Source organism: Gobio gobio (assembly GCF_949357685.1).
Source record: "Gobio gobio genome assembly, chromosome: 21".
NCBI lineage: Eukaryota > Metazoa > Chordata > Actinopteri > Cypriniformes > Gobionidae > Gobio > Gobio gobio.
In genome coordinates, this window is record NC_137117.1 from 499,921 (window position 1) to 521,339 (window position 21,419).

Here is a 21,419-nt window from a genome sequence, read left to right on the forward strand (position 1 = left end):
GTGGAAGATTAAAGGACTGTGAGTTCAGGAGACGGTAAGTTGTGAAACGCAATTCCAGTAGCGTGGTACGGTCGTAAACAGTTAGCGACGAAACTGTAGCGAAAACAAACAGGGAAAAACAGACGAGCAAGTGGCCGGCCAAACATAGCGGCGCCATCTTGGACAAGTGGCTCAGAGTATTGCAAAGGCTCAGAGTATTGCAAGAAAACAGACATATAAGACATATAAGACAAATACTGCTGTTGCATATAATGTGCATAAAATTTGAACAATTTCAACAATTGAACATTTGCAAAAAACACCACTGTACCATTAAAAAATATTTGTAAACCTTTAAGAAACCATTTTTAAAACATCTATAAACATTAAATAGATAGACGGACCAGTTATTCCTAACAATCAGTTAAGGGTTACTAGTTGGTTTGGAAACTGTCTATAAATATTATCTGGATGGTTATTATAAAGTTGCAACAGATGACTATAATACCTTGTTAAATAGTTAATAAACAGTACCAGTAAAACATGAGTTGTCAAGATACTGTCCTTCAAAATGTAACAGTGTAAAAATTGCCACACAGAATAAAGTAACTTTTCAAGATCCATTGGTAACTTATAAAAAAATGTAATATTTGAATAAACTGTCACTACCGTATATCCCGACACTAGCACATTAAGAAATGTGCACTATGAAAAAATCATGTTCCTCTGCCTCTTTCTGGTTAAATAATGTTTATAATAATAGTTAATATAGAATGATATATTAACTATTCCAGGTTATTTATGCATAGCATATGCTATGCCACTTTCATCAAAACCTATTACAAAATCAAGTCAAGTCAACTTTATGTATATAGCGCTTTTAACAATGCAGATTGTTTCAAAGCAGCTTCATCAGTTCATACAAAGCTATAGCAATGTCATTAAATACGATAAACAGTGATTATGGAACAGATCTGCGTCTTCCTTAACCCGTTAAAAAACATATTACAGTATGTAACCATATTCTGTCCGTTCGAAAAAAAGAGTTGCACTAACTGTTCGTTACAAGCAGCATTTGCCGTAGGGCAGGTAGCTAACATAAACATATTTTTGCTAGCCTATCTGCTGCAAAATTACACAATTTTTGTACAAGACAAGTAGAGCTATTTTATCCACTGTAATTTATCACTTACCACTATCTTGCTTTTTCTTATCCTCCTCTTCCCTTCTCTTTTCTGGCGTCCTGAACCATAATTCCGCTTCATGATGACTGCCGAGGAGGTTTTGTATTTTGCCGGCAGCAGAGATCCATGCGATCGTTGGCTGGCTGCTGTCAGCGACTACTGAGAGGGGATCCCGATAACAGTGCCATTGCACTTTACTGCATTGACTATCAAAGGGGCGCTCACACAGTTTGTCCTAGCATTTTATTCTTAACCTGTCGTTGTCTTGGGGCCCCGGCCAACTCGGGGCCCCAAGAAATTGCTTGCTTTGCCTGCCTTTTCGCGACGGGCCTGCACATCAGATACTGATTGAATGGCTACATCTGTTTCAAAGAAAGCTTGCAAGTCAAGATAAACGTTATCAGGCTGACTAGCTTCATTCACATCAGTTAGCATGTGATGCTAACCTTCTCTATGAAGAGGCAAACAACTTCCCTGCTTGAAAACAGGGTAACTCATCTCTAAAACAAACTTTTTAGAGGATAACTTAGTTAACCACACCCTACAGCTGTCCGTTAACTCTTCTCTCGCGATGCAGAGGAAAAATAAATTTGTACTGGTCTTTAAGGTTCTTTTGGATAGAGCAGCACTCACCCTAACCCTTGGTTGAGAGAAAGATTCAGTCTGGAAATCTTTGTTCAGCTGGAAGTTTCGCTCTGGATTCTACAAGATGCAGTCTGGAAAGCAGATCTTTGTGCTTAAAGATAAAGATCTGCCTACGTTCCAGACTGAATCCAGATTGAAACTTCGAGCTTGAAGTTTCAATCTGGATTTCAGGTGAGGAAGCTGGAACTCTATCCGGGTCATGGGCACCAAAACTGTTGTGAATTTCCTTTTCCTCGTTTGAAGAAGAGACCAGGAGACTTGGATAGTTTCTTCAGCAGGATTCTTTATTGAGAAAAACGTGCTGTCTTTCCGCTGAGGTCATCAAGTCTGACTAAAGAGTAAAAAACAATGCAATTTATCTTCATTTCAGGGGGAGGGATTATACAGCAGGGGAGGAGACAAATGTTGTGTAGGTAAAGGACATACCTCAGACATAACGGTGTGACCCGTCCTAATTCAATCAGCATAACAGTGTTATTCAAATGCATAGATGCTAATCCAATCACTCAGGCAGTATTGCTCTAAACTTGTCATGGTAAATAGTCAGGAAGTGCATAAAGACAAAAGACTTAATCTATCAAACACTTACACGGCCTGACGTAATCTCCTTAGAATTTCCTCAAGTTTACTTCAAAATGTAAAACAAATATAGATAATGTTTTCAGTTATATTATTACATTGGAACCTATATATAACAATGTATAAATTTGTAATCTTACAAACCTAAGTGAATAATGTGGAAAAAAAGTGAACTGTGTAACCTAAGTAAATAATGTGATTAAAGTGAGTAAAGTTTTTTGGGTCAACAGCTTATAAAAACTTAGTTCTGTGTTTTTTAGCTTGTTTGCTGCACACCTTGTCACAAAGAAGCTTTTAGACATGGTTCTGTTTTTTTGTTACAGGTCCGAAATGACAAGGAGGCGCTTCATGCAATGCAAAGTAAATGGAGAGCTTTGGATTGGATTGGAATAGCAAAAGTCCTGCATATTGACAGCTTGTAGAAAATAAAACTTATGTCTGCTATTCAACATGTGGTCATATTAAAAACACGGGAAAAATAGGAATCAGGAAAAAGCAAAAGTTTATTGAATAATCTTCGCTGTGTCATCGGTCAGACTTCATCTGACCAGCACACATTCAACAGGTGTTATACAAAAGCAATAAAAGGCAGGAACACATTTCTGCTTTAAAACACTGAGACAGAAGATTAAACAAAAGAAGAAAGAACAGAAGAGCAATACATCTAAATTTAGCGTCTCCAATCGACCTGCCTTGCATGTATTTGGTAAACTGGAGGACCTGGAGAACACCCCTCAGCAGAGACACAGAGAACAGGTGAACTCCACACAGAGAAAGGCCTCGGACAGGAGACGCTGCTGTGAGCTGGCAGGGCTCCCACTGAACCACTGAGCCGCTCGAACAATCAATATAGTGATCATTCAAAACAAACCAGCAAAAGTAGCAGCTTTGAGCAGATACAGATCCTGATCTGCCCTGATACTTAATCATTTAATGCAACAACATTTTACATTTCTTTCTTTCCTTAAAGGAAAATATTTTTGACAATAAAAATCTCATTTTACAAAATGTGCAAAAGTTTACAAAAATACAATGTATTTTCCATTCATTTACAACACATGCGCGCACACGCACGCACGTCACTTACACACAGTAACAAAACAGCAATGAACTGGCAAGATAAAAACCCTAACCCTAACCAAAATACACAAAATAAACTGTTTGACTACAGACTGAATCCCACTAAAGGGATCAAGTCAACCTTTCTGAAATGAAAAGGATGAGCCAATTTTAAATACCAAAAAAAAAAAAAAAAAAAACACAGACTCAACGAGATTAAACTCTCAGAACAAATAAATCATTGAGAATAAAGTATTTATGTTTGCGGGGTAATTAATATATGAAATGGCCTGCTGTTAAAGCTTGGATAATAATCACTACAAGCATGACAGAACTAGACCGTGGCACAAATTTAAAATGGTGTTTAAATGCAAAAAGAGGCAAGAAAATATTTCTATATCTTATAGCAGAGGAGAAAATATTTATACATCTCGCAGCAGTTCAAAATAATCTGTTTTATTTGTTTAGATTATAATCAAAGGTGGAAAGTAACAAAATGAAGAAAGTGTTTAGTTTTTTTTTGTTTTTTTGTTTTGTTTTTTTGTGTTCCCGTGGGAAATGGGATTGGGATGTGGAACCACACAGAGGTCTGCTTTCTTGACTATATTTGAATTGCTGAGGGAGGGAAGATACGGATGTGTGCTCAGGAGAGAGAAGTAAAATAAAATATATTTTAATGTTCCAAGTTATAGAATGTATTAATCTATTGCGCAACAAAAATAAATGGCAGGGTTGGATATTCCCAATATTTTTCGGTTGTCTGTGATTTGAGATTACGTGGATGCCATTGATCAGAATGCATCGGAGACAGAATCATACTGGTATGGGACTGAAACGTTTGTGTACATCTGTACTTGTGGGAATTTGCGAATGGGACTGAAAAAAAAAAAAAAATCCTGATCTCATGCAGACCTCTAGTGCAGCAAAGTGAAAACCAAGGCTCAAAGGCCCCGTTCACACCGCAAGTCTTAATGCTCAATTCTGATTTGTTGCTCAGATCCGATTTTTTTGTTTGACTGTTCACATTACCTTTTAAAATGTGGCCTATATCTGATTCCAGTGTGAACTGTTTGAGGTTTCAAACTAACCCGCATGCGCAAAAGAACAATAACAATGACATCAGACGCAGCACGCTGTTGCACTAAAGTTCGGGAGGTTATGGAGGAAGCAAGCATTTTCGCTTTTATTTCAAAATGTTTGTGTAATGGAAGCCGTAACATTAATGAGCAGGTCCTAAAGAGGACAAGAACGAAGAGAAAGAGAGCAAAATTGGTTATTTTGGCCTTTTGCAGGTTTAACGGCTGACAGCTGGGTTTATCGCCCATAACACGGCTAATCTCGTTATAAAATGGGCAGGTGATGCGACCACGACCGCTTCGGTTGTTAGAATCATTTGCTTCTTTAAATTAACCTTTAAGACTCTTTACCTTCCTTTGGCACTGAAGCCACGTTCTTCTGTGTCCCCGTTCTTTCATTTCGTGTGCTATTTTTTTCAAAAACGGAGCGATTACGGTAGGATCCTTCTAGTTTAGCTTGAATTGAAGTATCTCCCCATATACTAATTAGGTTTAACACCTCACTCTCCCTCCATTGACTCGCTCCATCGCTGTTCTCCATATCTAGTCAAGTTTTTAATGTTACTGTCTGTGTCTGTTGTGTCTAGGGCTAACTCGCCGGCGCATAATTGTGACAAATGTCGACGTAGATTGACTTAAAAGTCGCATCAAATCCGCCTTGGTTGTTCACACTGCGGCCGCATTGAAAAAAATCAGATCTGGGTCTGATTCAGGACCACATATGTATGTGGTCTAAATCTGATTTGAAAAAATCAGATCTGGGCAAGATTTGAGTGTTCACACTACCTCTGAAGAAGTCTGACCTGGTCACTTGACCCCAAAAAAATCAGATTTGGGCCACTTTTGCCTGCAGTGTGAACGGGGCCATATACCTGGAGCACATGTGGGAACTAACTCCTGGAAACCCACTGTCCTGCAGACTTCAGCTCCAGCCCTAATCAAACACGCCTGGAGCAGCCGATCAAGATCTTCAGGACCGCAGAGGCAGGTTTGCTGAAGCAGGATGGAAATAAACTTTGCAGGACAGTGGGTCTCCAGGAGCAGCGTTGATCTCTGCTATATTAAACACAGCTAAATGTGATTAATATCATCACCATAGCAGGAGCTACAGTTGGGTTAGTATCATCACTATAGCAGTATTGATGACAAAAAAAAATATTCAGCCTGGACGAAGCTAAAGCGCATGCGCAGTCCTAAACGCAGTCTCTGAACACTGCCTGTTCCTATAGCAACAGGAGCTTTTAAGTAAATTTAACTATTAGTTCACTAATTAGTGAACTAACCATTTAAAATGTTAATTTTTTAATAACTTGACAGCCTAATTTTCCATGTTTTTAAGTTCTACCGCATGTTTCAACAAGGTACATATGGCTACATGCACTCTCCAGCGGTCCGTTCTTCGTACTTCGACACAGCCACTTGATGGAGCGATTTATTTGTGATGGAATAATTACTTTATAATTTTTTGGAGTCTTGAGGCCTGTTCACACCGGAACGATTTTCGTGCGTGTTTATCGCCGATGTTTAACGCCTTGTGACTAAACAAAGGGCGCCAATGTGAGTGTGCACACCGACGCGCAAAACGGCAGGCGTAAAAGCGTCATTTTTAAAATAAACGCCTCGGGTTCGTTTTTTTATTTTGACACGGCACGTTAAAAATTGGCCGACCAATGAGATTGGCGCTTTTGTTCATGTGCCTGGAGCTGCTGAAAACACGATTTGGTGGTGCTCAAGCACAAAACGGTCTTGCCGAGCACACATTGATATGACGAAGAAATAGTAAGTAGACAAAGAAGATGGGCTGCTAATGCTGCTTGCCAGTTAGCAATAAGTGTGTGAATGGTTTTGGCCATAGATATAATATGTCTATGGTTTTGGCAAGCATGTAAATACTGTCTCTCTTCTTTCTCTGTGTGACAAGCGAGTGTCAGAAGCGTAAAGTGCCGCAGTAACACCTTGTGTATCGGGAGCGCCATCATCTACTGAATTTGCACGTTCACTCGGCGCATAGACAGTGAAAATCACTTGGGTGTGAACACTCAAGATGCAGCGAAAAACGGCACGAAAAATGCTGGCGATAAGCGCGCGCGATATTCGTCCCAGTGTGTACAGGCCTTTACACACATTGTAACGTCAATCTGAGCCGTGCATTAATTTAAGTGATCACGGATATTATGGGATGGCTTGATGCAGCGCAAGAGATGCAGATAATTTGACCCTTAAGAAACTTTAATACCGTCATGTTACAAATCTGCTTCAAATTGAATAAAAAATGTAATTACAACATTAAAATAAAAATGTAAAGGGTGTACAAATACTTATAAAATCGCGAATATAAATAACTGATAATAAAGTTTAAAAAAAAACTTATGTTGGTTTGGTCGTTTAGCGGTTTCCTTATAAAGGTCCAGAAATTTGAGGGTTTTTTGTGTAATTTGTCAATTTTTTGGCCAGGTGGCTGTTTTAATTTTATGATGTCATTACATTGTCTTGCCGGCAGCCAATCGCTGCATTGCTGATCGTGGTTTCGAGTCTCGATGCATCTGCCCTCTTCAGTGAACACAAGAACGCGCAGTAATCTTAGATCATTTAATCCAGATATTTTAATCCAATCCGCAAATTCATTTGAAGAACCAAATTAGCCAGAGATCAGTTATCACGATTAAAAGATCTGGAATCTGTCAAATCATCTCAGATGTAATACGCGAGGTACGAAGAACAGACCCCAGGTCTATCACTTTATTAAAATTATGGCAATGCATTAAATGATCAAATATCAGTAGACTTGCAGTAAGCGTTTGAAAAAAAAGCAGGATTGTTATAGTTTCCACCTCTGATTATAATGGTGCCATGATAATGGAATTTTAAAAAAATGACTTAGTTCTATTTATTTTATGTTTATTAGCAGACCTGATGTTTTCTGGCCAGCTTATTAGGCAATTTAAGTGATTTCTGTAGATTTTAAACTTTTTTTGTCAATTTATTTTGCCAATTGTTACCATTATTGGTTCGATTGGTTAAAAATCAATATTGCTAGAGGTCTAATTATTTATTTATCTAATGAAATGCAAATTACAAAATAAAGAGCAAGTTCAAAACACTGCTTTGGCTCACACTCTAAAATAAAATACATTCATCGAAAACTTTTTGTTACTCTGGCCCCAATTTACTCAAAGCTTGCGGTTATAAAAACTAGTGTGGATTGTGCATTTCATGTGCACAAAATAATAATATAATAATAATAATAATAATAAAGTATAAATATATGTTTGTCCAAGTATTCTTTGACAAACACCCACTATATTCGCACAGCATGTGCAAGCAATAAAACTGATTAGTTCAATTGTGTGAGCCAATGAGTTTTAGGGATCTTAGTAAATCAGGGCCTCAGAGTAATAACTTCAACAAATACCAGCTCCAAAATTGAGGACGGAGCTTTTTTCACATAGAACAGTAACTTGCATCCTTCATTAGAAACAATACGAGAAGACAAAAAGCAACTCATTTTTAAAGACAATAATAAATAGAATTAAATATTTCAGGTTAAAATACATTAATCATGTCACCTTTGACATTGTAAACTATTGCACAATACTGGTCGTGTTGATCTTCACTTCATGTTTTTACTTCACACTTGATCTGTAACGAGAAAATGACAAATTATCCAACAAAATGTGTAACTACTGAATTCGGCAATTTGTGAGGATCATGAATGTTAAGCTGTGGACTATTAGTGTTGCCCTAAGGGAGTAAAACATCCTTAACCCTTGTGTGGTGTTCATATTTTTGTTATTCAGCCAGTGTTCGTGGGTCTGGTGGACCCGCTGCATTTTTGGGTTTTTAATTCAACACAATCAAAAATGTTATGTTAAAATACTCAACGGATGTTTACTTCATCCCAATTACAAGCAATATAAACAGCATATATGGTTAATATTTTCTCTTTACCTTTGTTAGATCACATTTAAGAATTGCAACCTCGTGTGGGAACGGCAGGGGTAGAAACAAAACTCACTGTTGCACTCTCTCACACAATCTCTCTCTCACACGCACACGCACGCACGCACGAACGCACGAACGCACGCACGAACGCACGCACGCACGCACGCACGGGTCACTTGTATGGGTCACCATACAAGGGTTAATGGGTAACTAAACCCCTGATCAGAGCCTAACTCCACCCACTGGCAATATTTGAAAAATGCTGGAAAAGTGGGCAGAGCCCAGCGGAGACAGAGCGGACGAACCGAGGGCGGGGGGGCGTGCACCTGAGACCCGCAGTGACGGATTGATTGACAGCTGTCTTAACTCCCGACAATGCTAGTGAAGCAGTAGCCTGGTCTTACCAGACTCTTGCACATTTCATTTGTACAGAGAGTCTGGCCACTCTTCATTGACAAGCGTTTACTTCCTTGAGCCGCCTTGAAGCCGCTCAAGTGTACTCTGTTGAAGTTTAAAACTATTGGATCTGCCAAAACCAATCGCTAACGTTTGGTCGTGACGCATGTCGTGCGCTGTTCGCCTCTGTTTCTCACATGGAAGTCCGTAAAAATAACTGTGCAGATTGTGCAGCCACCTCAGTGATAAAACCTAAAACTCGAGCATTCGGATTGTGATTTATTCACAGTGGAGAGTTGTGAGATCAGGAACGGCTGCTCACGGTCCGTAACATGATTGCTGTAAATAAAATATCATATGCTTGGTATGATAAGAATAAATGATGCTGTAAATAACGGCCAAATTCAAATGTTTACGTGCTTTTCTTCTTTTTATTTTTTGAGCTGTGATTAAATATATTGCTCTAGAAAATAATTGCCAGCATTTATGGAAATACAAGTCTAGAAATGCATCCAAATGACAGCGAAGTGCAACCACACGGTGCTCTGCAAGGGTCAAAAAGGATCTAAACAGTGAATTTTCAAGTGATATATTCTTGAAAACTCAGAGATGTGGATTCGGACGGCTATTAAATCACCTCACGACCTTGTGTTTGTCTAAAACAGTAGGTAATTCGGCCGGGGATTTTTACACGGGTGGTGGGAGACGGATCGCACGTTCATCTCTGCTTGGAGTGCAGATTTCAGTGAGAGCGCGCTCTGAACATAACTCCGCTAATCTGAACGCCTCTGATTATGAGATATTGCATTCATAAACTCAATAGAAACCTGTGTGGTTGTTTATAATGCGCAACGCGATTATAACAGATGGCTTTTGAGAAGACTTGTAGAATTAAAACACTTTATACCCAAATGTCAAAACATTTACTCGAATCAATGAAGAGCACTAAGAAAGCCCCAGTCTTGCAGATCATTAACTAAAAATAGTTGTTTTAGGGTTTAGTTACCCTTTAATGTCATGCCATATATACAATGACCTGGATCAGCCGGATGTACAGCTGGTTGTAAAACTAGACCGGACGTAAAATGTAGCGCTGCAACCGAGATTAATCTTATGCCTAGTGAAGGCAGATGTAAAGTTTAGACAGGATTACAATTTGGATATATGCATGTCAATTAATTGTTACTTCTGACATTATCTGTAATACTTATGGTCAATTTGTGCAAGACGAACATTATATATAAAAAATCATTAAGGTGTGTGTGTGTAGGAACTTTAATAAGTTCATCATCAGGGCATCGCTGCATCTAGTCACAGTTTTAGATGGTGCAACAGGTGTAAATACTGATCACAAGGCTCGGTGTAGGCTATTGGATTATGGCTATTGGATTACAGCCAACATTTTATGTTTTTATGCCCCTGATATGCAATCCACAACTGCTTAATGAAACATACCTGGCTTTGGTATGAAAACCATTTCCGTCTCGTCGGGATTTTGCTCCTGCTGGTTTGGCTCCGTGTCACACAATTTCTGCAAATCAATCAATATTAAAATGCAGTTCATTTTGGTGGCAAATATAAATGCTTCAAAAAGAACAGCACATGTAACAGTATGAATTATATTTTCTTTACAAAGTGTCTATATTCAACAATAAAACATGCAACCACCAGTGAACTCTGAAAACCGCTCATTAAGTCGTGTGAAGTCACATGATATATAGCATACAGATGACCTCAGAGCTAAACACATGGACTAAAAGCCACAGAACACGTCAAGCTAGTTCAAATAAACTAAATGGAAGCAGTAACAGAAGCAAAGTTGCACAAACAATGGATAAAATGGTTTGTAAACAATGATTTATTCATCACATGACTCTAGGACACTTATAAATGATCCAGGTATTGTATTCGTGCATCCCTAATAATAAAGTCTTTATGAACAAAGCTTTAAATGAGCAGTGCAAACGTGTGGTAAAACTTACCCTCTTGAGACATGTGATGGCGCTAGCTATTACTGGAACTCGTTCAGGTCTTACTAGAGCTACAATAACTAGACCTGCACCAATTAGAACTGCAAGAGCTACTATAGTTCCAAATACAATAGCTACTATAGCTACTATAGCTCCAGTTGATAGGACTTCTCCAGTGTGTGCTTTAGTCGTTTTGTTAGTTTGGGGTGGCTCTGTAAGGTACAACAGAAACAAAAAACATTAAAGGAATTCAAGTGTTTACACTAGACGTGAGCAGCATGGAACGACACATCAAATCCAAACAGACAGTAATGCTGAAACACTTGATGTGGTGCGCTGACATGCCTGAGCCACTGACAGTAATATTTCTATTAATATTATGAAATGACCAGGATCAGCGATATCAGTGATCTAAGATGAGCAGCTGAGTTGAAGCAAACAGTACCTGTCGTTTTGATGGTTGGGGCGTGTGCTTCATCTGGAACAGCAGGTGTTGTAGAGGGAACATCTGAACCAAGAACACAGGAAAGACAGAGACATTGATTCATTAAAACACTATTTATATTATTTGCACAGATGTCAAAAATACCAGAACATTGAGGTCCAAACAAGTGTGTAGTTTTGGTGTGAATATCAGGGGGTTTGAGGTGTGAACAGTTTAGCAGGTCCCGGGGCATGACCACTCTTATTTATTAATTTATTTTTGTAAAAAGTGTCTTTTAAGGTATCCACACATGCACAATTGCTTGATAACAACTGCAATAAAGTGCTAGCCTAGTTAAACATGACATCTTTACATAGGATATATGATGTACAGTATTTTATATTTCGCCATCTAAAACCTTCAGTTTGACTGATTTTCCTAAATCAAAGTGCACGTGGATATGGTGTAAAAATGTGAAATGACCAGGATCAGCGATATCAGTGATCTAAGATGAGCTGCTGAGTTGAAGCAAACAGTACCTGTCGTGTTGATGGTTGGGGCGTGTGCTTCATCTGGAACAGCAGGTGTTGTAGAGGGAACATCTGAACCAAGAACACAGGAAAGAGAGAGACTTCCAGTTGTGAATATGAGGATACACGTCAAAACTTAACTAAAAGACATTCACATGTCCCATACAATGACCTCAACAAATACTTCTGGAAGTACAACATTTGGAGATGAAAATCATGGGGAAATATATATACCTAAATATCTAAAAGAGGGGTAGGCCTATCTATGAATCTCTATGAATTTTATTTTTCAACACAAAAATTTAACTGTTGTAGCTTCAACTCATTAACTCCAAATATATACATAACTTTATATAGTTTTAGCCTTAGTGTATATAGGTACTGGTTTTTCGGTACCCAAATGCAATTGTTTAATAAGTGGAGTCAACAGAAAAAGAATATTTAATCCACTCACCATTTATACAGCTGACATTACATTTCTGCTCTTGAACATCGTCATCAATGTGGGCTTGTGCGACGCAGGACCAAAGTATAGAACAAAGTATTTACTTAGGATAAAGAGGAAAAAAGTCAAACGGTTGCGCATCTTTATTTTAGTCCGGCGTCGAATGTTAGCCTTCACGTGAACCGGTGCCGCGCTTGTGAGGAAGTTGTTTACAAATCGTCTCCTGCAATCTGATTGGCCCATAACGCCTACCTTTGGCCAGGTGACCGGATATGTCGAAGGTTCATTGACTGGAGCGGAATCTCATTGAGCTCTTTGTTAAAATGCCCAACTATAAAGCAGAAAAACACATGTTTACAGTTTGGGACAAATTGTGTTTTTGGTCTATACGGCTAATCTCGCCCTTCATGACGACTGTGAGGGGGGTGAACTCATTCTTTTACATTATATAAAGTCTTAAAGTTCTGCATAATTATGGCCGCCTCTTTGCCCATTTTCAGTTATCCTGGAGTGACGCATGGCGATCATTTACACGTCCCTCTGATAATACAGTAATCCATTCAAATCAAATCTCAAGGATTCACTCACATCAAAAAAAAAAAAAAACTTTTGGGAATGTGCTCGGTCATATTTAATGATGCAAAATAGCTCCAAGTAAAGAATAACATACTCCCAGAGGAATTAACTGTTACTAGAAAAAAGAAGAAAAAAAGAAAGAAAAGGCAAAACATGTTCCCTGTGCATCTGCCTGTTTAGTGAGAGTTTCCTTGAATTTTAATATCAGGTTTAAAAAAAAATTTTTTATAAAGTTATAAAGCTGAGTGGAAAGGTTTTTGAGAATTAGTTTTCCGTTTATCTTTTGGTGGGACTAATGCAACTGATTTCATTGCATATTTCATATGCTTTCATATTATGCTTTAAAAAAGTTCTTGGTAGTTTGAAAGTTTAAAATCCTTAGCATTAGATCTCAGTGAGCCTCTCTGATTGTTATGTCTTTGTAAAAATGCAAGCAACACAGAGATAACTTATGAACATGCTTTTTGCTCAGAGTGCGTTCCATTCGACAGGGTCCCTACGCAGTGTCCACTGCTCCCTACTCCCTGAGCACGGTATATCAGTTGAACTTCGCTGACAATAATCGCTCATTTGGAACGCCCTGCAACGACGGGGTCATGCAGATTATGATATAACAAATTAATATTGTAATTTACTTTACTTTCAAATTTAAAACCATATAATAAGCATATACATTTACAAAACACACAGTATGTATCTAAAAATATAATCAACACATTGTCCATTAGTTTTATTTGTTTACTTATAAGTTACCTGTATTGACTATGAACAGATTTGAAGCTGCACCTGTCATTCAATATGAAAATGTATAATGTATAAATGTATTTTTAATCAATTTGTAGCGATCTCATCTCGTGCGCTTTCTTTCCCATGCGCAGCTGCATAGTAAACATTCCTGAGGTAAATTGAAAGTAAAATATAAAATAATGACAGCCCTCAGCTGCTTCTCAACACTTTTCATTTGTTTACATATTTTATTTGTTTACATATTTTTGTTTACATAGTTTTCATACTTCCCTCTCCCTAGACACTTCCTCTAGCTCTTCCGGGGGGACACCGAGGCGTTCCAAGGCCAGCCGGGAGACATAGTCCCTCCAGCGTGTCCTTGGTCTTCCCCGGGGCCTCCTCCCGGTTGGACATGCCCGAAACACCTTCCCGGGAAGGCGTTCAGGAGGCATCCGGAACAGATGCCCGAGCCACCTCAGCTGTCCCCTCTCGATGTGGAGGAGCAGCGGCTCTACTCCGAGTTCCTCCCGAGTGACTGAGCTCCTCACCCTATCTCTAAGGGAGCGCCCAGCCACCCTGCGGAGAAAGCTCATTTCGGCCGCCTGTATCCGGGATCTTGTCCTTTCGGTCATGACCCAAAGCTCATGACCATAGGTGAGAGTAGGAACGTAGATTGACCGGTAAATCGAGAGCTTCGCCTTACGGCTTAGCTCTTTCTTCACCACGACAGACCGGTACATCGACCGCATTACTGAAGAAGCTGCACTGATCCGTCTGTCAATCTCCCGTTCCATCCTCCCCTCACTCGTGAACAAGACCCCTAGATACTTAAACTCCTCCACTTGGGGCAGGAACCATGGACCATGGCCTCGGATTTGGAGGTGCTGATCCCCATCCCAGCCGCTTCACACTCGGCTGCAAACCGTCCCAATGCATGCTGAAGGTCCTGGTTAGAAGGGGCCAACACGACAACGTCATCCGCAAAGAGCAGAGACGAAACCGCGTGGTCCCCAAACCTGACACCCTCCGGCCCTTGGCTGCGCCTAGAAATTCTGTCCATAAAAATTATGAACAGAACCGGCGACAAAGGGCAGCCCTGCCGGAGTCCAACATGCACCGGGAACAAGTCTGACTTACTGCCGGCAATGCGGACCAAACTCCTGCTTCGGTCATACAGGGACCGGACAGCCCTCAGCAAAGGACCCCGGACCCCATATTCCCCCAGCACCCTCCACAGGACGCCGCGAGGGACACAGTCGAATGCCTTCTCCAAATCCACAAAACAAATGTGGACTGGTTGGGCAAACTCCCATGAACCCTCCAGCACCCTGTAGAGGGTATAGAGCTGGTCCAGTGTTCCGCGACCAGGACGAAAACCACACTGTTCCTCCTGAATCCGAGGTTCCACTATCGGCCGGATTCTCCTCTCCAGTACCCTGGCATAGACTTTCCCGGGGAGGCTGAGAAGTGTGATCCCCCTATAGTTGGAACACACCCTCCGGTCCCCCTTCTTAAAAAGAGGGACCACCACCCCGGTCTGCCAGTCCAGAGGCACTGTCCCCGACCGCCACGCGATGCTGCAGAGGCGTGTCAGCCAAGACAGCCCCACAACATCCAGAGACTTGAGGTACTCAGGGCGGATCTCATCCACCCCCGGTGCCTTGCCACCGAGGAGTTTCTTGACCACCTCGGTGACTTCAGCTTGGGTGATGGACGAGTCCTCCTCTGAGCCCCCAGCCTCTGCTTCCTCAATGGAAGACGTGACGGCGGGATTGAGGAGATCCTCGAAGTATTCCTTCCACCGTCCGACAACATCCCCAGTCGAGGTCAACAGCCGCCCATCGCCACTGTAAACAGCGTTGGTAGGGCACTGCTTCCCCCTCCTGAGGCGCCGAACGGTTTGCCAGAATCTCTTCGAGGCCAGCCGATAGTCTTTTTCCATGGCCTCACCGAACTCCTCCCAGGCCCGAGTTTTTGCCTCCACGACCACCCGGGCTGCAGTCCGTTTAGCCTGTCGGTACCTGTCAGCTGCCTCAGGAGTCCCACAAGCCAGCCAGGCCTGATAGGACTCCTTCTTCAGCTTGACGGCATCCCTTACTTCCGGTGTCCACCACCGGGTTCGGGGATTGCCGCCTCGACAGGCACCGGAGACCTTGCGTCCACAGCTCCGAGCAGCCGCTTTGACAATGGAGGTGGAGAACATGGTCCACTCGGACTCAATATCTCCAGCCTCCCTCGGGATCCGGTCGAAGCTCTGCCGGAGGCAGGAGTTGAAGATCTCTCTGACAGGAGACTCGGCCAAACGTTCCCAGCAGACCCTCACAGTACGTTTGGGTCTACCGAGTCTATCCAGCTTCCTCCCCCGCCATCGGATCCAACTCACCACCAGGTGGTGATCAGTTGACAGCTCCGCCCCTCTCTTCACCCGAGTGTCCAAGACATACGGCCGCAGATCAGATGAAACGACCACAAAGTCGATCATTGACCTACGACCTAGGGTGTCCTGGTGCCATGTGCACTGATGGACACCCTTATGCTTGAACATGGTGTTTGTTATGGACAAACTGTAACTAGCACAGAAGTCCAATAACTGAACACCACTCGGGTTCAGATCAGGGGGGCCGTTCCTCCCAATCACGCCCCTCCAGGTTTCACTGTCATTGCCCACGTGGGCGTTGAAGTCCCCCAGTAGAACGACGGAGTCCCCAGTCGGAGCACTCTCCAGCACCCCTCCCAGAGACCCCAAGAAGCCCACGGGAAGGTGTCCCCACGTCGCTCCTTCGGGCTGAGCCCGGCCGGACCCCGTGGGGGAAGGCCCGGCCACCAGGCGCTCGCATACGAGCCCCAACCCCAGGCCTGGCTCCAGGGTGGGGCCCCGGCTGCGCCATACCGGGCGACGTCACGGTCCTCCTTCTTTTTGTCATCATAAGGGTTTTTGAACCTCCATGGACTGCCACCTTAACGTGGTGGAGGGGTTTGAGTACCCGAATGACCCTAGGAGCTATGTTGTCCGGGGCTATATGCCCCTGGTAGGGTCTCCCAAGGCAAACAGGTCCTAGGTGACGGGTCAGACTAAGAGCAGTTCAAAAACCCAAAAACCCTCTTCCTCTTGGTTTCTCTTTTCTTTCTTATTATAGTTGCCAATTGGAAGGTTGCAGACCCTTATTATTCCTAACACCTGAGGCCTTTACCTATTTAAAAGCTGCTGGTGGCACTTCATTTTTGGGCCTACCTCAGGAGACCTGTTGGTGGAGGTTTTGGAGTTTGTTTTTCCCTTTTCTCTTGTATAGGATGATGAGTTTTGTTTATATATAGAAATAGAGGGAAAGCATAGGTAAATAAGCTGACTCTGAAGATTATTTTGTGCTTCTCGGAAGTTAGGAAAGTGTGAACAGGGCCGTTTTTAGGCATAGGAAAACTTGGCGGTTGCTTAGGACCCCATCAGTGGGAGGGGCACCAATAAGCACATATCTGGCACTAGATTTTTGTGTTTAAAACGGTGTTAATTTCGTTGAAGAATAATTTTCATCAACTATCTTTTTTCACTGACGAAAACGAGATGATAACTAAATAAAAACTAGCGTTGGATGACAAAAACTATGACGAAACTGATAGGGAGGATCGATTAGGGAAGAGATCCGGTCAGAACTGATGTCCTGTGTAACAGATGCGCACATTTGATGTGAACGTGCTGATCTAACGGTGGGAAAACACAGCTCACGCATCCCCAATCCAGCGCTCCAGAGAGGCTCACAATCAATGAATAACACACATTTATGCCAGACAATTGTTTATGAACTAATGCTGATGAATAATGACAATGTTTACTTCTTGATGTTTATATAGTAATATGTTTTAGACGGTTGTAATAATGCATATTTTATCTTCGGAACTTGAATGAGCTCCTGCAACTGCAATAGAGGCGCAGACATTTCAAAATAAGAGTCAATGTGTATTTCGAGCTTGTTTATAATTAAAAGTCACGCATTATATATTCGTTTTTGGCCTACTGACTAAAACAGAAATACAAAGTTATAAAAACTATATAGATGTTTTAAAAAAACAGACAAAAAAGTGAATTGAGCTCTTTCGTGTATTTTTAATGTCAAAAACAAAATGATGTCAAAATGTCAGTTCAAGTGACCGTCGGTTATGTAATGCTTAAATGCTCAATTTATTACAATTGAACTAAACTCATTAGATTTTAGGAGACTAAATCTACAGTAGATTTAGTCGACTAAAATCTTATGATATTTAGTTGACTAAAACTAAATGGCATTTTAGTCAAAAGACTATGACTAAAACAAAAAAAAATTTGCTGTCAAAATTAACACTGGTTTAAAAGGTGTCATGGCCACACTAAAATGTTATTGCCCTCTCCACCAGGGGTCCGTATCAATAAGGAGGTTCAACCAAGTCTGAGTTTAAACCTGAACTCTGAGTTGACTTACTCTGAGTTAAGCTCATGCACCCCAACTATGAAAAGCCACGATCAATGGAGCTCCGAAATTACGATTCTCCATGGCAACAGCACCCAACAAAAAGACGTTTGCATACTACCGAGTCAATATGTAAAGTTTAATTCTTAATTATTTTAATTAAGTTTAATTTTCATGGCATCCAAAAGGCAAAAAAAGAATGTGGCAGAGGCTAAAAATGAAAAATAAAAACATAATTCAATCAGGTAAAGCTTTAAGCATAAAATGTTCATGGGTGTAGGTTTAATGACTTTACAAACATTTGACATATTAAATAAATATCATTCAGTGTCCAATGTGCAGCAGCTTTTCCCACAGAGACCCATTTCACAGAGATGACGTGTTTTAATGGTCATCAATATCGTAAATCCTGCAACGTTTTTTGTATTATTTTTTTTTTTAAATGTATGTACATTTATAACCCTAATAATATAAATGGCTATCCACCTGTCACTCGAAGTGGCCACGCCCTTAATTATGTAGAACTTTAATGCTTTATATAATGTAAACGAATGAGTTTACAGACAATTACAGATAAGTGGCAGATCATTTAATTTGTTTTAAGTAAACTTTGCTTACTTTAGATTTAGATTAAATGTAAAAAAAAAAGATATATTTGTACTTGAAATATGACCAAAATACTTGTTATAGTGCATTTCATACACGCCATATATTTTTTGTTTCGCTTTCTCTCGCAGCGCATAATCAAACAAAGGCTAAAGTTCTTGACCCAGCGGAAGATAATTTTTACTACAATTATTAGTTTTGGTACATCAGGAGAAAACATGAAGATATTAGAAAAGCGATGCTCTCTTTCCTGCTCATGAGCGCCTCTGTGGGGAAATATAAAACATATTTAACTAATAATTTACTTTCTTATATCTATCTTATACTTATTTATATTACCATTATTTACTGATATTTATTTAAATGTTTTACAGGCTTTAGTATTGTTTCACTGACAGAATGCATGCTTAAATAGATGTTTGAGCCTCGTTTATATTTTTTTATTTTCAAAATGTAGGCTATGGTGCTCCATATATATATAGCAAGATAACACTTTTTTAACCATACAATAAAGCTACATTCAAACTAAAGGCCAATAGACCCTTTCCACAGAATGTGATGACGCGTCATCAATCCTATCAAATTTGAACGGTCATCAATATCATAAATCCTGCAAGGTTTTTGGTATTTTAATTTTTTTGTATGTATATGTACATTTATAACACTAATCCTCTGTATTTTAATACTTTTGCATCAAATTACAAAAAAAGCTGTGAGGGTGTTTCTAATATAGCGTCTATGGGAGTGATGGTGAAATGAACATCTTTCTCTCTTTTCACTGCAGTTATCAACCTCACTCTATTTTTTCCCCTCTTTTTGAAAGTTGTGAAATCGCTATTATGGCGGTTTTCTTTTGCTATTTTAGCAAATGGGGACGCAAAAAATATATTTAATGAATTCTCTCATTTAGAGCCTCAGAATGGCTAGAAACGGCCCTGAGTGTGAATTCTGAGGTGTAAGGGGCACAACCTAACACTTTTTGACTGTCTCAATTTGTGTAAATCCACTTGGGGTTCAGAGTATTAATTTTTTTACTCGTCACATTAATTTCACACATGTCTAGTACAATTATGTGGTTTTGTTTAATTAATAAAGTGTATACTTTTTTCTTGCTTTACCCCGAAAGAATGGAAGTGCATTGTGACAACATAACCCATAGGTGGGGTACATTGTAACATGTGGGGGGCACAATGTAACATGACCAAATAACAGCTTAAAATGTTACCTAATATAATCACACAAAAAATATCTAAGACAAACTAAAATATTTTGTCAATAAAATACAATTATTAACTTTTTCAAATAAAATATTGGCATTTTTTAATAATTAAAAATAAACACATTTTTGAGTTTGATTAATAATTTCTGAACATTGACTCTCAGTCATTATTCTTTTTTCTCATGGTTTCTCAAAAGAATTCATAAAAGTATCGAATATAATAGCGTAGTTCTAATAGGGGCTCACTGTGAAAACATGCCCCGCATGCACAACTGGGATTTAAACCGCGCCTCGTGTCTTCTGCTGTTAGATCAGCATTAAAGAACCATCTCAACTGTTAAATAACAGTTATAAGATTATAATAATACCAGATTTGTCTTATTTTAAATAAACACAAAAAAACAGAGATGAAAAATGAACTTCAGTAGGAAATCTACTTTTGCTATGGTTAAATAAATGTTCAATGATTTCTTCCAAAGATTTTTTAATTTTGGCTTAATTTTTTCTCTATATAATGTTGATATGGCTACTAGTAAATAAGTTTCGTCATCCTGGCATGTGTGGAAAAGTGTTAAACCATGTGTGTACAAGGCTGTGCCCCGCGCTCCCCTAGTTTAGATTAGTTAGCTCACCAGTCCTTTAAGTTATGTATATGTTTATATCTTTATTTTTTGTTTTTTGCAAATAAATGTTATCTTTTTATTTCCCTGGCCTTTGCGATTTGTTTTGCTACTTTCCTGAATGGCTCTTTATGGTCCCTCGTAATACTCAAATCAAAGAAGTATTTAGTTTTTACAGTGCGTCAGATGTAGTTTAAGTGAAACTTTTTACAGGGATATTACTCGGTCTGCGTAAAATGGAAGAAATTGAACATTTCTTACGGTTGCTAAAGTCGATGGTAAAGTTGTCCTTGTTCTCCTGTCCATCATCAGTGTAACTCTGTGCTTCGCAGTTCCACGAATCATAACTGTCGTTGGTGATCTTTAGACATATTCCATCCTTCTCCTTTTCCAGTGCCACTCCGGTTTTATTCATTTGTCGACAGCTCTTAATCTGACCATCACAATACTGTGCAATCTGTGATGCGCTCGCGACATTTTCTTTCTCACAGCTGACTTTCACTTGACTGGCGTTCATCAATTCAGGAAAGCATAGACGAAATCCTGTTGTTGTTGCTTGTGACATCTCAGTTGCACCTGTTAAAATAGATTTGCTGTTTAAGTCATGGTTAAACACGTATGTAATAACGATCCGAAACTGTGTCAAATATAAAAACCACTTACTTAGGACGAGAAGGAGGACTGGAACTGGGTGAAAGTCGAGCATTTTTTTTTTATCTGCGTACCTCTTACTGTACACAGGTGTATCACTGTCAACTCATTTGCATAGACATGTGATTTTCGTCTGATTGGCTGAAATCCACTGACGTCTACCTTTGGAGGTGACTGCGTTCGAAACCGCATACTTCCCTACTATATAGTATGTAGAAAGCAGTAGGCGAGCGAAGAGTATGCTCGAATCCTTTGTATTCATAAAAGAGTAGGCGAGAACTACCAGGGTTTTGGAGTATTTCTCGCGAGATTCGGACGTGCGTATACTGATGTTGCGTTCGAATATGCCTACT

The 21,419-nt window shown here is 40.1% G+C and overlaps 1 protein-coding gene across 1 annotated transcript; it reads right to left on the reverse strand.

Annotated features, from left to right (window-relative positions):
- Window positions 1-9,300: 9,300 nt before the first annotated feature.
- LOC307117386 (uncharacterized protein) lies at window positions 9,301-21,163 on the reverse strand. Its single transcript, XM_079802207.1, has 5 exons — window positions 21,079-21,163; window positions 20,677-20,991; window positions 11,794-11,856; window positions 11,276-11,338; window positions 9,301-11,042 (listed from the first exon to the last, which is right to left on the reverse strand). Exons 1-5 carry the CDS (start codon window positions 21,119-21,121, stop codon window positions 10,726-10,728), a joined length of 801 nt encoding a protein of 266 aa, XP_079658333.1. The 5' UTR covers window positions 21,122-21,163; the 3' UTR covers window positions 9,301-10,725.
- Window positions 21,164-21,419: the final 256 nt, after the last annotated feature.

Bases quoted from the DNA above. Each gene is read 5' to 3' on its own strand.
- LOC307117386 (XM_079802207.1), bottom strand. From the start codon at position 21,121: ATGCTCGACTTTCACCCAGTTCCAGTCCTCCTTCTCGTCCTAA. The intron at 11,857-20,676 runs GTAAGAAATGTT...TTCTTGGTTCAG, and splicing joins TACCATCGACTTTAGCAACC to ATGTTCCCTCTACAACACCT. The intron at 11,043-11,275 runs GTACTGTTTGCT...TGTACCTTACAG, and splicing joins CCCAACCATCAAAACGACAG to AGCCACCCCAAACTAACAAA.